Raw genomic sequence first — 13496 nt, forward strand, 5'->3', positions numbered from 1 at the left:
GGCTCAGCACTTTCCGCCTGGGTCACCGGGGCATCTATTCTGGCATCCTGCCTCCCCCCCGCCCATGTCAGGGGAGAAGAAAGGGAGGGATCCTGTGCCAGGCAGGCCCTACCTGGTTGCTGGAACATCAGCATGTTCTGTGGGGAAGTGTGCACAGGCAGTGAGCGGGTCCTCTGGACGGAGCTGTGGGTGCGGCTGGGCATGCTATTGCTGCCCCCCGGGTTGGCAAACCAGAGGTTCTAGGGAGAGACACATGGTGGGGGTTGTTACCCAAGACACCCTGGGAAGGCATGGGGAAGGGAGCCCCAGCTGGAACCCAGGGGGCAGATGTCCCAGGAAAGTTCTGTAAAGTGGCCTGTAGGCCAGTGCCACCCTTCCATGTCTTTACAGAGACAGGGTTTAGATTCATTCATTCCTCATTCCCAGGCCTTACTCTAAGCTTCAGCTTTCCTGGGCTACCTTTTCTCTCATCTCCAAAACTCTCTTACTCCATTTGTTGTTTTTTATTTCCTGTCACATTTCTAAAAACTGGGGAAATAAATGTTTGCAACAGAGAACACAAATGAGTTCAGAGATTCTATTTGATTTTTTTTCTGAGATTCCTAAAATTTACTCCACAAAGAGGCGGAGAAAAAAGACTGTGCTGGCAACATGCTGGGCCCACTGCTGCTCATGTGTCCCATGGTGACCTCCCCTTGAAGTGAGGGGGGTGGGCCTTCTCATGCACACCTTTCTCTTAGGGGCTGGTTTTTCCCCTCCTCTCTCCTGCAGTGGCCTTTCTGTTTTGAGGCCAATCCCTCCTCTCTCAGGGTCTAATGAGAACCCAAGCCTCAGACCTGCTTGTGTGTCTCCAATCTCAGGGCCAACCTACGTAGCCCCTTGGGGCTGAGTGAACATGGGTGAAAGGTAGGACTGGGGCCATGGGACAGAGAGGTCACTGTCAATCTCACAGCAAGGGGCAGCCTGGCCTTGACTGGCTGGAAATCTGTCAACCCTCCCTCTTAACAATCTCTCAAACCTAATCCTGTGGATTCTCTATCACAGCTGGGACCGTGACAAAAGAGCTATTTATCACAGATAAAAAGGCAAAGGAAGCCTCTCAATGCTCAAGGTCCTCTGGAACTCAGACTTGCAGGTGAGGTGATGAAGTGTGCTGGGGTGGGCCAAAGATCAAGACAAAGAAGAAACAACTCTTGTGTGTCTGTCTAAAAGGGCCTCATATGTAGGGTCCCTGAAACTGTTGTGGCACTGGGCATCCCTAGCAACAGCCATGGTTTGCTTTGTCTCCAGGGAAACGACACAAACAGTGCTGGTTACCTGGGAGGCTTGGGTTCAGCTGTCCCTCTGTTAAGCCCTGGGAGCTTCTTTTTCTACCTTGAGGGGGTCATCTGGGGGAGGGAACACCCTGAAGCCTCAGGCCCTGGACTTGGCCAACCTCCCTGCTTCCCAGAGTAGAACAAACCTGTCTTCCTTGTTTCATGATGGTGGGGTTGGCGGTGGTATGGCGCTGGTTGGAGCTGACAAATCCACTGGTACCCAAGAGGCCAAGGCGAGCAGAAGGGACATTCCGGGAGGGGATCTGGTATTGGCGTGGGTTCCGTCTGCCCATGCCTCCACCCACAGAGCCGGCTGTTGGGAGGGAGTTGGACTGCCCAAAGCCGCGGCTGTGAGAACAAAGAGAAAGGGCCCAGAGCTTCAGACATGCTTTGCCCATCCATAGCCCAGGTGGCCAGTGGGGTGCCTCCTGAAGGCTGACAGTTAAGAGGTTTGGGAGGTGGGGGGTGGGTTTGTGCTGGTGCTGGGGTATGACTGAAATGGCAGCTAACATCTGAGAGCAACAGCACAGGCTGGATGCTGGGATTTACACACTATTCAACCCATGCAACAACCCTATGAAGTAGGTGCCCTATCCCCTTACAGATGGAGAAGTTAGCTTGAAAATTTTGCCATGGCTACACAGCCAGCAGGGGGTAGCCAACCACAATATGAGCACGGAAGGTGAATCCCACACCTTCTACTCCAGGCTTGTCCAACCTGTGGGCCTATGTACAAGGGCATGGTTCCTTTTTAAGAAGCCACACAGTAAGAAAGTGACAGAACCAGATCAGAACTGGTGCTCCTTGCATCATGCCACAGTCTGTTTCTCATCAGTTTTCTGTGTGGTCTTGGAGACAGGAACCCCATTAAAATATAAGCTCTGTAAGAAAAAGGACAGGCTGCGTCTTCCTCGGTTCTGTGTTTCCTATGCCCGAGTGAGCTCATGGCACGGTAAATGCTGGTTGAATACATGAATGAATGAACGAATGAGTGAATCTCGGTCATCATGATACTTCTCCAAATGGGAGGCCAGTCTGGTTTGGGCTGACTCCAGCATTGAGCATAGGACCGTGAGATGGTGATATGTACAAGCGCCCTGGACATAGGACAGGACCTGTTCCCATTCCACAGGCCCTCCCTGCAAGGTGGGCCTCAGAAGGCTGAAAAAGCTGCTCTCTTCTCTGGGTCCACTCAGGATACCGCACTCACTAGGCTGAGTGAGCTCAGAGCTGAAGAACGCATCTCCTCCACACCAGCCCCAGGTCTGGGACGTTGCACAGTAGCCAGCGGGTTCAGGAACCAGCACATTCCTTCCAAGAGAGTCATTCAGCTTTATTCAGGGTTGGGTGGACATGCGTTACCCAAGAGCCACTAGATGGAGCTGCAGTGGGGAGTTTTCAACCAGACCTGAGAGGAGACTCCGCAGACAGGCTGACGTAGTTTAACCGGTGGGGGGCGAGGGGGACTGCAAAACAGTCATTTCCTGAGCCTAGAGTTGTCCGTGTGTGAGAATGCTTCTGCTTTCCCCAGAATTCCTAAATTTCCTAGGGAGAGAAGGGGAAGGGAAGAGAATTCCAGGCCGACTGTCTTCTGTTCCAGGCTTTTGTGGCCAAGAAAAGTTGTCTAGACTCCAGTCAGAAGAGAGGGATACTGGGTTCTGGGTGACTGTCTATCTCACCGCCCTCTTCTTCTTCTTTTTTTTTTGTCCTCACAAATGTCTATGATTTTTTTTTTAAATTTGAAAATTAGAGTGAGGAAAGCTAAGGCTGACTCCGTGCCATTAGAAAGAGTCCCTTTTGGGGGAAGGACAGTGAAGTGACATAAAAAATAAGGAGCGAGTAGGCATTTTTGTTTTCAGCCGTGAAAAATGAGTTCTCTGGTTTCTGGTTTCTGGAGTCAGAATTTTGACCACCTGGTAGATGATTCAGTATTTTGCTAAGATTTTTTTCTTCCTTATTTAGTGTGGATAGCTTTTTCTCACTTTCCTTTTTTCATATGCAAAACAGCAGTCAATGAGTGTTACTAAAATGATTTATGCTTCCAGGAAAGCAAGATTTTTTTTTCCCTTTGAGACAGAGCCTCACTATGTAGCACAAACTGGCTTCAAACTCTTGATGCTTGTACCTCAGCCACCCAAGTGCTGGGATTACAGGTGTGTGACACTAAGTCTGGCAAGACTGTATTTTCTAGCAATAGAAAATACAGGTAGAGGGTACTGTTTTGGAGCAGTCTCTGGTGAAATGAGGAACCTTGGAATTCCTAAGAGTTAGGACTCAGCTGTCTGGGAGTGGGTAGGAAAGTCCAGAACACTCTGGAAATAAGGGGTGGTGGGGACAGAATTGGTGAGGCCATCCTTTTCCTGATTGGGGCCGGGGGGGGCTTCTATTGTGTCCTCAGTAGGTTATTACAAAGCCAGATTTGTTGAGAGTTCCTGCTGTTGGCAAATGGAATGAACTCTCAGGTTACTTGAGATCACTCAGCTTAAGGAAATAATCCTACTTTCTGGGGAGAAGACTAAGAGCAAGTTTCTCCACCCTCCTTTGAGCATCTCTGCCCCAGCTTCTCTGCTTTTTGAAGTCTAACTGATCTCCTTTCCTTGAAATGTATGGACAGTCTTTGATAAAAATAACATTGATAAGAAACAATTAATTTGGGATGTGTGTGATAATTTAAACAGGGGCTTGCCTACAGTTACCTTTGTAGGGGAGAAACAGTTCTTCAAAATAAATTAATAGTATAAAAATATCCCAGAGGCAATATGTAGAACAGAGTATGTTTCATGGGTTTAGTAATATCCTTTTGAACATCCGCAATTGGTGAATGAATTCATCTTATCTACTTGATAAAAGAGGCCCATTAGGGCTCCAACCTGGTAACACTCAGGCTGGCCCTGCAAAAAATAATAGTAACAGTCTGGAGAGGTCGAGGTAGCCTGTGCAGGGCTCTCTGATGGATCAAGGACAAACAAGGCTGACGGAGGCAGGGGATGAGTCCTTTGTGAGAAGGAGCGGGGAGCTTAAAAGTCCTGTCTCCAACTTCAACTTCTACTTCTGAATGCCGTTTTTCTACTTGAAACTTGTCTCCCGAGGACCTGGTACCGCCAGCAGGATCTGGAGCCTCCTTCCTCACATGGGAGAAGCATCACTGCCGGTGGAAGCAGAGTATTTCGATGTGGCACAAAAAGTTGAGCAGCAGCCTTTCCTTGCTTTCAGGTCACTGAACATCCTCAGAGCAGGAGTGGTCTGCAGTTCTTCAGGGCTGGCAACCCTAGAGGGCTGGGGCCTGGTGATCTGGTAGTAGATTTACAGGAGTGTCCTTTCCTTTCTGTGCATCAGTCTGAGATCAGGACAGTGGCCTGGCTCCACATGGTAAGGAGTGCTAATCTGGGGCTGGCATTGGCTTGCTTGGTTCAAATCCTGGGCACCTCTGCCTATCAACTCATCTACAAATTAAGGTTAATAATAGCAGCTCTACCTCACATGGTTGTTGCAAGGATGAAATGTATTAATACCTCTCTAGACTAATACCACTGCTATGACAACATAAATTGAGTTACAGACGCTCACGTTCAGCTCTTCCTCTGGGAATGGTCTCCCTCACAGGCTTTTCCCATCCCAAAGTGCTTGGATACCACTTGGTACATAGTATGTGCTAAATAAATGTTTAACAACACTGTTACATGTTGTGTAGTAACATTTTAATTTTTAAATAAATCTTTCATGAAGACATTTCACAAACTCTGGCCTGACCTTATCTCTCTTAAATAATAAGGCACGTGTATGTAAATGAATGCTCCCAAATTTAGCAATACAGCATCTACTTATGCACTGAGAGAGGAAATGAACTCAGAATGTTTAGATGCGAGTGAAGAAGTGATTGTGTAGGTTAAAATGTAGCATAGATGTTGGCATTATCGCTTTATTTCCAACTCCTATCATTCTAGCGTGAGTCAGCCCTCCTCCCTGCCTCAATTTCTCAGGTAAACTTTCACTTCAGTTCAGCTTTCCTTTGCAATCGGATTTCTCCATTTAAAGCCATATGAAGGTAACAGGTTCTGAAGTGTGACCAGGCTTATTTTGAACTGCATCCAAGAAGCCAAAGTACTATGAAAAATCAAGAATGGTACCACTCCACCATTAGACTGCAGCTCAGACCAAAATAGATAAGCACTGGGTGCTTCACCCTGCCACCAACTATAATTAGCTTGTCTGCAGCTAGAAGGGAGAAAAACATTACAGTAGCACTTCAGGTGCTGATAGAAGACCCCACTTTCATCTTTTCAGAGCCCCCGCCCCCACCTTGCCCGCCAGCCACCTGTGTTTTGCTGGCATTCATTAAATCATATGAGCTCTGGCTTCCCACACCCATCTAGACTAATACTACGGTTATGACAACATAAATTGGGTTACAGACGCTCACGTTCAGCTCTTCCTCTGGGAATGGTCTCCCTTACAGCCTTTTCCCATCCCAACCTGTTTAAGTGATGCGATTTGGTACTCGCCACAGGGCATCCTCATGGGAGGAGTGATGCCCTGAAATATTCGCGCCTGGAACGGAGGTGGGCAGCAAGGCACCAGGGAAGCACCACGCATTACCAAGAACGACATCCCAACGTACTTTCTTTGCTGTCGATATCCCGATATGTCTAGAAGGGTTTTCCGAGGGAAAGACCGAAAGAGCTTCTGCACCTGCTGTTTCCATGACAACAATCTTTTTTTCTGCGTCTCTGTAAATGCCTGCAAAAACAAACAGGACTTTTAAATGGGTGACGCAACCTGGCATTAGAGGGAGAAACATACAATTAATAGAGGAAAACGAGTTCTACAGTTGCCTTTTCGTCACCTGTTTCCAACCTGGTTCAAACAGCAGTTAAATTGGAGCCACCTGTGCTGAAGAGTCAAGCGATTTGGCATTGGAAACACCTGGCCTATGCATTGAGCTTTTGACAACTTTGTTTTTGGTTGCATTTCTGTGGGTCTATACCCATCTTAAGACCCTTCTTCCAACTCTGCTGCGGACCCTGTTTGTTAACCAAGAATGAACTGTAAAATTGATTGTTGGATATTCTAGCTTTTCAGACTTCCTGCATTTTCGTAATCAATGGAAATTCTAAACCACTTCAAAAATCAATTGGCTTGATGGTGTGGGGTCACTCTGGAGTCGTCTGCAGGGCCTCAGGGAAAGAACTTAGGCATTTTTTGGAGAAATTTCTAGTTAAACAGCTCTATGCCCTATGAAAACCTCCAGTACACCAGTCCTGACCTTAACCTTGGCTGTCATTTAGGAAAAACGGTAGACCTGGTACCTGTACAAAACCGTACTGATGTTTTACCTACTGTCCATAACAGGTGTTTATATCATCTATATCACACAGCACACATCTGCTCCACACAGCCCACATCTATACCACAAGCACACATATGCATCATACAGCACACATCTGTATCACACTGAACACATCCTCTGTATCACACAGCCCACATCTGTATCATATGTATTACACAGCACACATATGTATCATCCATATCACACCACACACATATGTGTCATCTATAGCACACAGCACACATCTATACCATGTGTCCTTTGACGTATAGCTCTTGCACTCATCATAGCCCAGAGTCACAAGTCCTCAATGCAGGGACTCTTGAATTCAAATATATTCAAAGCACCCAAGGAGACCGCGAAATGTAGGCTGCGGGGTCTCTCCTGCACCCCAGAATATGACTGAATGGTCTGGAGAGTTTCCAGGGAGACAGTTTATAGCAATCACCTTGGTAATTGAGTAGGTAGAGCATGTGGACCCATGGTATCTCAGAAGTTGAGGACCCTATGGCATATATGAATCTCCTACAAGTGTCTGGATCTGAGGCCTGGAACACACACAGTAAAAAAGCCATCTGCTTTGATTGGTTAGCAGTAGCAGCAACAGAGAACATTCCCAAGTGGTTTTGTCAATAAGACATGAAATCCTTTAAGTAGTAATGAAATATTACTTAGAGTAACAGACTGAATGCCTAGTTCCTATAAAGGAAACAGATTCCTTAAGCGAAGAAAAAAATGACAGCTTAATTTTCTCTTGAGGATGCTTAATCTTTTAAGGATCTAAACATAGGAGAGCTCTGTGCACAAAAGAAGATGCTAATCATGTTTTGGAAATGTTCTTGATGATGGTTTGTAAACCCCTTCCTCTTGGGTGGCCTTAGCCAGAGGGTGTTCAAGGAGGGCTGCCCAACTGAAGGACACAATAAGGTCTGATTAGAGGAAGAGTTGTGGGTCCCTGTAGCTGTGTGGCAGAAGCCCACATGGCTAGAAGGCGAGAATGTGGCTCTCCTTCATGGTCCCTCTTATTTGTTGGTGATACTCACTGAATGTCCAACAGCACACAGACACATATACTGAACACAAGGCAGTTGTGCTCTTTTAATAAAGGCAGGAGATGGGCTCTGATTTTGATTAGCTTAGCTAGCCAAATGCAAGAACACAAGATGCAGCTATGAAGGCCAAGATGAACTGGGGAGGATGGTTCAGTCTGGTGGGTCATAGGAAGGCTCTGGATGCAGATGGGCAAAGCCTAAATCCAAGAACAGACTTATACAAGACCCTCTACCCAAGACTCAGTTCATGAAAACTGAAGGTGACAACACTTGCTCAAAGGGGCTCTGTGAGGATGAAATGCAGAGACTACTAAGGATGTGTTTGGTATAAGGTAGTATTCTACTGTGGGAGACAGGCTAGTGGCCGACACCTCATTAAAGCCCCCCTCCACCCCCCATAGCCCAATGCCTCGGACTCTGGCAAGGAAAGGAAGATTCCAAGCCTACGGACTTCCCAGACACCACTGGTCATCCTGTTCAAGTCTTCTGCCCGTCAGGCCCAGACTACTCTGTCCTGTAGTTTATGCATTGGATGAAAAGGCCAAAAGGGAACAAGCCTGTCTTACCAGAACCACTTCAAGATAGTGAAGAGTGAGAATCCTGGGCCAAGAATTCAGGAATCAAAGTGAAAGGCCTCAGAGGTGAAATTCAGACCTATCCTGTTCTTCCTTTTACCTCCTGAGGGAGTAGGGTACTTACCCCCTTGGGAAGGAAGGAAGGTGTGTCCATTTGGTCAACACCTCCCCATTTCCAGCTTGCTGAAGAAGGGCAGGCCCTGGCTGTGAAAGGGATCCCTGTCTGAGGAGCATGTCCAACTCCTGCCAGGATGGAGACTCCATGCTCCCACCTCCACCCCCACCCCCGCCAGGGACTGTGAATGCTAGCCAAAGACTAACCCTGGACTGTGGGAAATTATTCAGATGCTTTTGCTCTTTCCAAAACTAAAACAATAAAAGCCCTGAACAACACTCTCCCTTCCAGAGCAGTGTACAGAACCTTTCATCCTGACAGGAGTTCAAGAAGGCAGAAGTGTCAGGAAACCCTGACAGCAGATGGGACCATACACTGTCCTTTTTACCGAGTCACTTGGGGCTGCCAGGGAGGAAAAGGGCAAAGAAAAACACAAGTCAGGGTTCCCAAGGAAGGCGTGTAAGATGGCAGGAGTGGGAGAGGGATCAGGCTGATGCTTCAGGATGGGAACAGACTAATCTGGGAGCTTGTGCTCAGTTCCATAGAGGCAGCTGGAAGACACATTATTTTGGTCTCAAGGGTCCCACTGACTTGAGTGGAGGCGAAAGGTACCTTCCCATGTCTAGAAACCTTATGACTAAGAGTGGGTAAGGGAGATGAAGCCAAGTTCCTAGCTTGCTTTTTCGGAAGCCTAACTTTTCCCCTGACCCCAACCAAGCCACTCACAAATGTTCTCCTCCAATGCGGAAATATTGGGCTCCGCCTAAGCACTTAATTGTGTCCTTAGCAGTTGAGTCATTTTTTTCCCCATAAAGATTCATTTTTATTTATGTGTGTATCTTCATCTTAGTATGTGCATGTGAGTGCAGTGTTCATGGAGATCAGAAGAGGGCATCAGATCTCCCAGAGCTGGAGTTACAAGCAGTTGTAAGCCACATGATGTGGGTGCTGGGAATCAGAGTCCAGTCCTCTGAAAGAGTAGCAAGGAGTCTTAACTGCTGAGTTATCTCTCCAGCCCCAGTAGTCCAGTCTTTACCAAAATGTTCCAGCTGGGCTTTTGGGTCTCAGCTTAAAGACTGTCCTCTCTGCTGCCAGAGAATTGGCCTAGGTCCAGCCTTAGGTTAGGTGCTCACGTTCCACCTCCGAGCTCCGAGGCACCTCACCAGAGCTTTTATCATGTAAACTGTCATTATAGGCTCATATGTTTGAACTCTTGGTCCCCAGCTGTGGTGCTATTTTGGGAGTTTGTAGAACCTTTAGAAGGGGAGGTCTCATGCCTCTGGTGGGAGGTGGTTTGGTCTTATAGGTCAGCTCTATCCCATTTCTGTTCCAACTTTTTTCAGTTTCCTGATCCACTGCTAATGGGAACAGGCCTCAAGCTCCCTTCTTTGGTTGATAGGAGCTGCTCCTCCCACTGTGAATGCTGCACCATAGTGTCCCCACCAAGAAAAAGACTATTTCCTGATTAAAGGAATCAGAGGGGGTTAAAAAAAAATACAAGGAAACTGTGTTGTCTGGACACCACAGGGTATTTGCACATATGAAACCACAGCAATTATGACAGTTTGCATAAGACCTGTGCAAACCCAAGCTAGACAGGGGCCCCATATGGATAGGGGAGCTTCGCAGGAAGCCCCAGCCCTAGCTGAGGATCTATTGGCAATTGATAGATGCTGGGAGAAGGAGTCAGTTTTCCTTACTGATACAATGTCTAGTAGGTTGACCATACTCTTAGGGATAGACCCATACCCAAGAGCATTTAGCAAACACAGATTAGACTTAATAGGCCTTTAAAAAAAGACAAATAATAATAGAGGGCGTGAAGTCACAGAAGAGGGCGTGGGTGAAGGGGAAGGAGGGTCTGAATATGATCAAAATACATTGTGTGAAATTTTTGAACCAATAAAAATATTAAAAATTGCCAGGCGTGGTGGCACACACCTTTAATGCCAGGACCCGGGAGGCAGAGGCAGGTGGATCTCTGTGAGTTCGAGGCCAGCCTGGTCTACAGAGTGAGTTCCAGGCCAGCTGGGGCTACAGGGAGACCCTGTCCCCAAAAAACAACAACAACAAAAAATTAAAAATCTTTAAGTTGTGTCTATTCAGGTATTTCATCACAGCACTGGGAAAAGAAACTAGTACTTATTTTCTGTTTGTGACATTTGCACTCTAAGCCACCTAGCCTGGGACAGGGTCTAGGTAGGTGCTCAGTAAATATGCATGGAATGAACGAGGTGCTCTTGCCTTCCCTTTTGTCTTTATTTCTAGATAAAACAAGTGCTGCCTGAAGATTGTGACTAGCCAGAGGTGAGTTTGGTTCACAGGGTGTGGCCCTTCCTGAAATAAACACACAGGGCCTTCAGTATAGCTTTGGCTATCATTAGGCAGGGCATAGTTGTTCTGGGGAAACCATTAGAGAAACAGCTTTTTTTTTTCTTTTTAAGTGAAAAGTCTAGGATTTTGGAATGATTGAATATTTCAGAGGATGGCATGTCTGAGCTCCAACCTAGGCAGTTGACTACTGTGCTCACAGTTTCTGGCTGGGGTGATGATGGGGGTGCACAAATTCGTGCTGCTCAGAGAAGACACTGTAGTGAGAGTCTGGGGGAATGGAGAGGGAGTGGCTGGGATGGAACCCCAGAAGGAGAATGTGTCTGGATATGAGGGGTGAGTAACATCAGAACACTTGAGGGAGGGCTCCAAAAATGGCAAGAGATGTGTGTCAACTGGGAGGGTGAGTGGGAAGGCAGGTTGGAGCCAGACCCCTGTGCTGGACAGCTCCTCCCACTGTGGCCCTTTGGACTTCTGGGGTTCTAGTTGTTAACAAGCAAATGTGAGGGGCTTCTAGCCGTCTCACCCTCACATCAACACCAATCAAAGACTTCATCACCTTATATATATGGTCCATTATTTATATGGTCTCTAGCCTAGATTCTGTATTTATAATTCTTGGAGGCAAGGTACCCACACAGCCACTAGATGCCTGGGTCTGAGGGTCCTTTCTCTATGCCCCTGAAGGCATCAGCCCACCCATGTCCAGGAATCTTTCAGTCTCTTATATAATGACTGCACTCGGAGAATCTAGTAGGTTATTTCTTTTGTGTGATTTCTTCCTACATTAAAAGGCAGACTGAGCATATAATGTTAAAAAGCTTTCAAACTATCCAGAGCTGCGCAGCAGTACTAGGAATTAGCTATGCCAGGCATGGACAGTGGGTTCCTCTGGGATCTGACCTTTTTATACATCCCCCAGCAGTGCTCTCCGTCTAGTAAATTTTGACCCTGTGGTACCACACAAACTAAGTTTCAATTAATGACTACTGTAGTCTAGTTATCTCCAAGCTATTATTAATGGCCACACACTTGTCAATAGCAAGTTGTTAGAGACCAAAAGGATCATATCACAGAAACTCTGAGAAGCAGTAAAGAGTTTGGTTAAACCAGTTGCTACTCACCTCATGAATGAGACATTTGTCTATGAGCTGTAAATAGGAACTTATATTTTCCTCATCAGGTCTGGAGACCAAGAGCTGTGTGCACACTGTGAATTAAGAAAAGAAGGTGAATCAGAACAATCTATGCCATTCCAGCCTCTGAGCTCTCTCTCTGACTTCTTTTAGGACCAAGACCTTGTGAGGTACGTGTGCCTGTGGCATTACATAACGTTCACAGAAAATGCCGGGAGGCTCCTCATTCCACTGAAGTCAAATGCTCAGTCACCCCAGAAGCCCCTTGGGTTAGTTCCAGTCATACCATTCTATATTAAGCCTTCAGCCACAGGCCTGAAGGCAGATGCTCTGTGAGAGGAGAAACAGAAATCTTGGGCTTTATTTTCACAGGTGGTTCTGGGTGAGGGCGCATCAAAAGATTCTGAGTCTTCCATGGCTGTGGGAGAGCAGCTCCCGTGATTTTATGAATGAACCACACACCTCTCACCAGGTGGAGAGGCAGTGGCATTTGTGTTTGGGGGAACGAGGCTGGTGACATGTTTTAGCCGTGAGGTATGTGGGCAAGCACGGAGCGGAAACCTGCCACTGTCATTTTCTCAATGTGATGCACGCATTTCTCCACATGTGGCTTCACCTACACACTCAGGGATGTGCCAGGAAAGACAGGGCAGTGTTAATGTGTGGGTAGAGGACACACGTCTCATGGCTGTGTTCACAGCCCACTCAGCTCTCATCATAAAGGTCACCCACAAAGGGAGTCAGCCAGAGAGCGAGGGTGTCCATCACTCAAAGCACATCAAGCTTGAAAACTGGGCATCATATTTTGACTCCTTCCTCTATCTAACTCCCCTGCCACAAATCCTCATCATGTCTCTGCACAAAGGCTTTCAGTATAGCAAAGTTTGCAGCAAACAGCTAGAAACAGCCTCTTGGTCTATTGATGAGGACCCCGGTAAGTAATTTGTGGTTTATATAGACTCCTTCCTCTATCTAACTCCCCTGTCACAAATCCTCATCATGTCTCTGCACAAAGGCTTTCAGTATAGCAAAGTTTACAGCAAGCAGCTAGAAACGGCCTCTTGGTCTATTGATGAGGACCCCGGTAAGTAATTTGTGGTTTATATATACAATGGAATAGTATGCGATGTTTAAAAAAAGAATGTAATGGTGCTGTTTGTATTGACAGAAATATTCAAAGTAAATGTTTATGGGAATACCACTGAGCTTCAGGAAACAATCTTAAGACCTGTGTAAGAATGGATATTCACATGCTTGTGCATGATGATAAGGGTTCTGAAAGGATATTCCCAAATTTAATAGTGACCATTCTTTGGGAAGAGATGGCAGGGCTTGGTGGGCTGTGGTGTGGGGGAGGTGTTGCTTTTCATTTTCCATTGTTTAATTTGGATGATGTGTGCTGAGCATGAATTGGGTTGCAGCTTCTTACACAGTGGTTACAGCTGTGGTTACAAACAGAAGCTGGGCTGAGGAGTGAGGTTTACTGAGGGCTGAGCCATCACAGAACTGGAAGGTGAGGGAGGAGCACATGCCAGGCAGCTACCTCCCATGGGCTTTGTAGGGCTGCGTCTCTCTTGGATTCTCAGGTGGGGTAGGGAGGGGTGCAAGGGCCTACTCTGGCCACCAGTGACCCTGAGGAAGCTGT

At 46.9% G+C, this 13496-nt stretch overlaps 1 protein-coding gene across 3 annotated transcripts in view; it reads right to left on the reverse strand.

The window, feature by feature from the left end:
- Nucleotides 1-13496, reverse strand: part of Samd4a (sterile alpha motif domain containing 4A) — a 243999-nt gene that overhangs the window by 14780 nt on the left and 215723 nt on the right. For all 3 annotated transcript variants that reach the window (XM_008839544.2, XM_008839545.3, XM_029566660.1), the window contains 4 exons: nucleotides 11840-11925; nucleotides 5935-6053; nucleotides 1463-1664; nucleotides 113-239 (listed from right to left, as the gene is read on the reverse strand). In XM_008839544.2, the coding sequence (XP_008837766.1) occupies nucleotides 113-239; nucleotides 1463-1664; nucleotides 5935-6053; nucleotides 11840-11925 (534 nt within the window). The remainder of the gene's footprint in view (nucleotides 1-112; nucleotides 240-1462; nucleotides 1665-5934; nucleotides 6054-11839; nucleotides 11926-13496) is intronic.

Source organism: Nannospalax galili, unplaced genomic scaffold, assembly GCF_000622305.1.
Source record: "Nannospalax galili isolate Female #2095 unplaced genomic scaffold, S.galili_v1.0 scaffold336, whole genome shotgun sequence".
NCBI classification, from domain to species: domain Eukaryota; kingdom Metazoa; phylum Chordata; class Mammalia; order Rodentia; family Spalacidae; genus Nannospalax; species Nannospalax galili.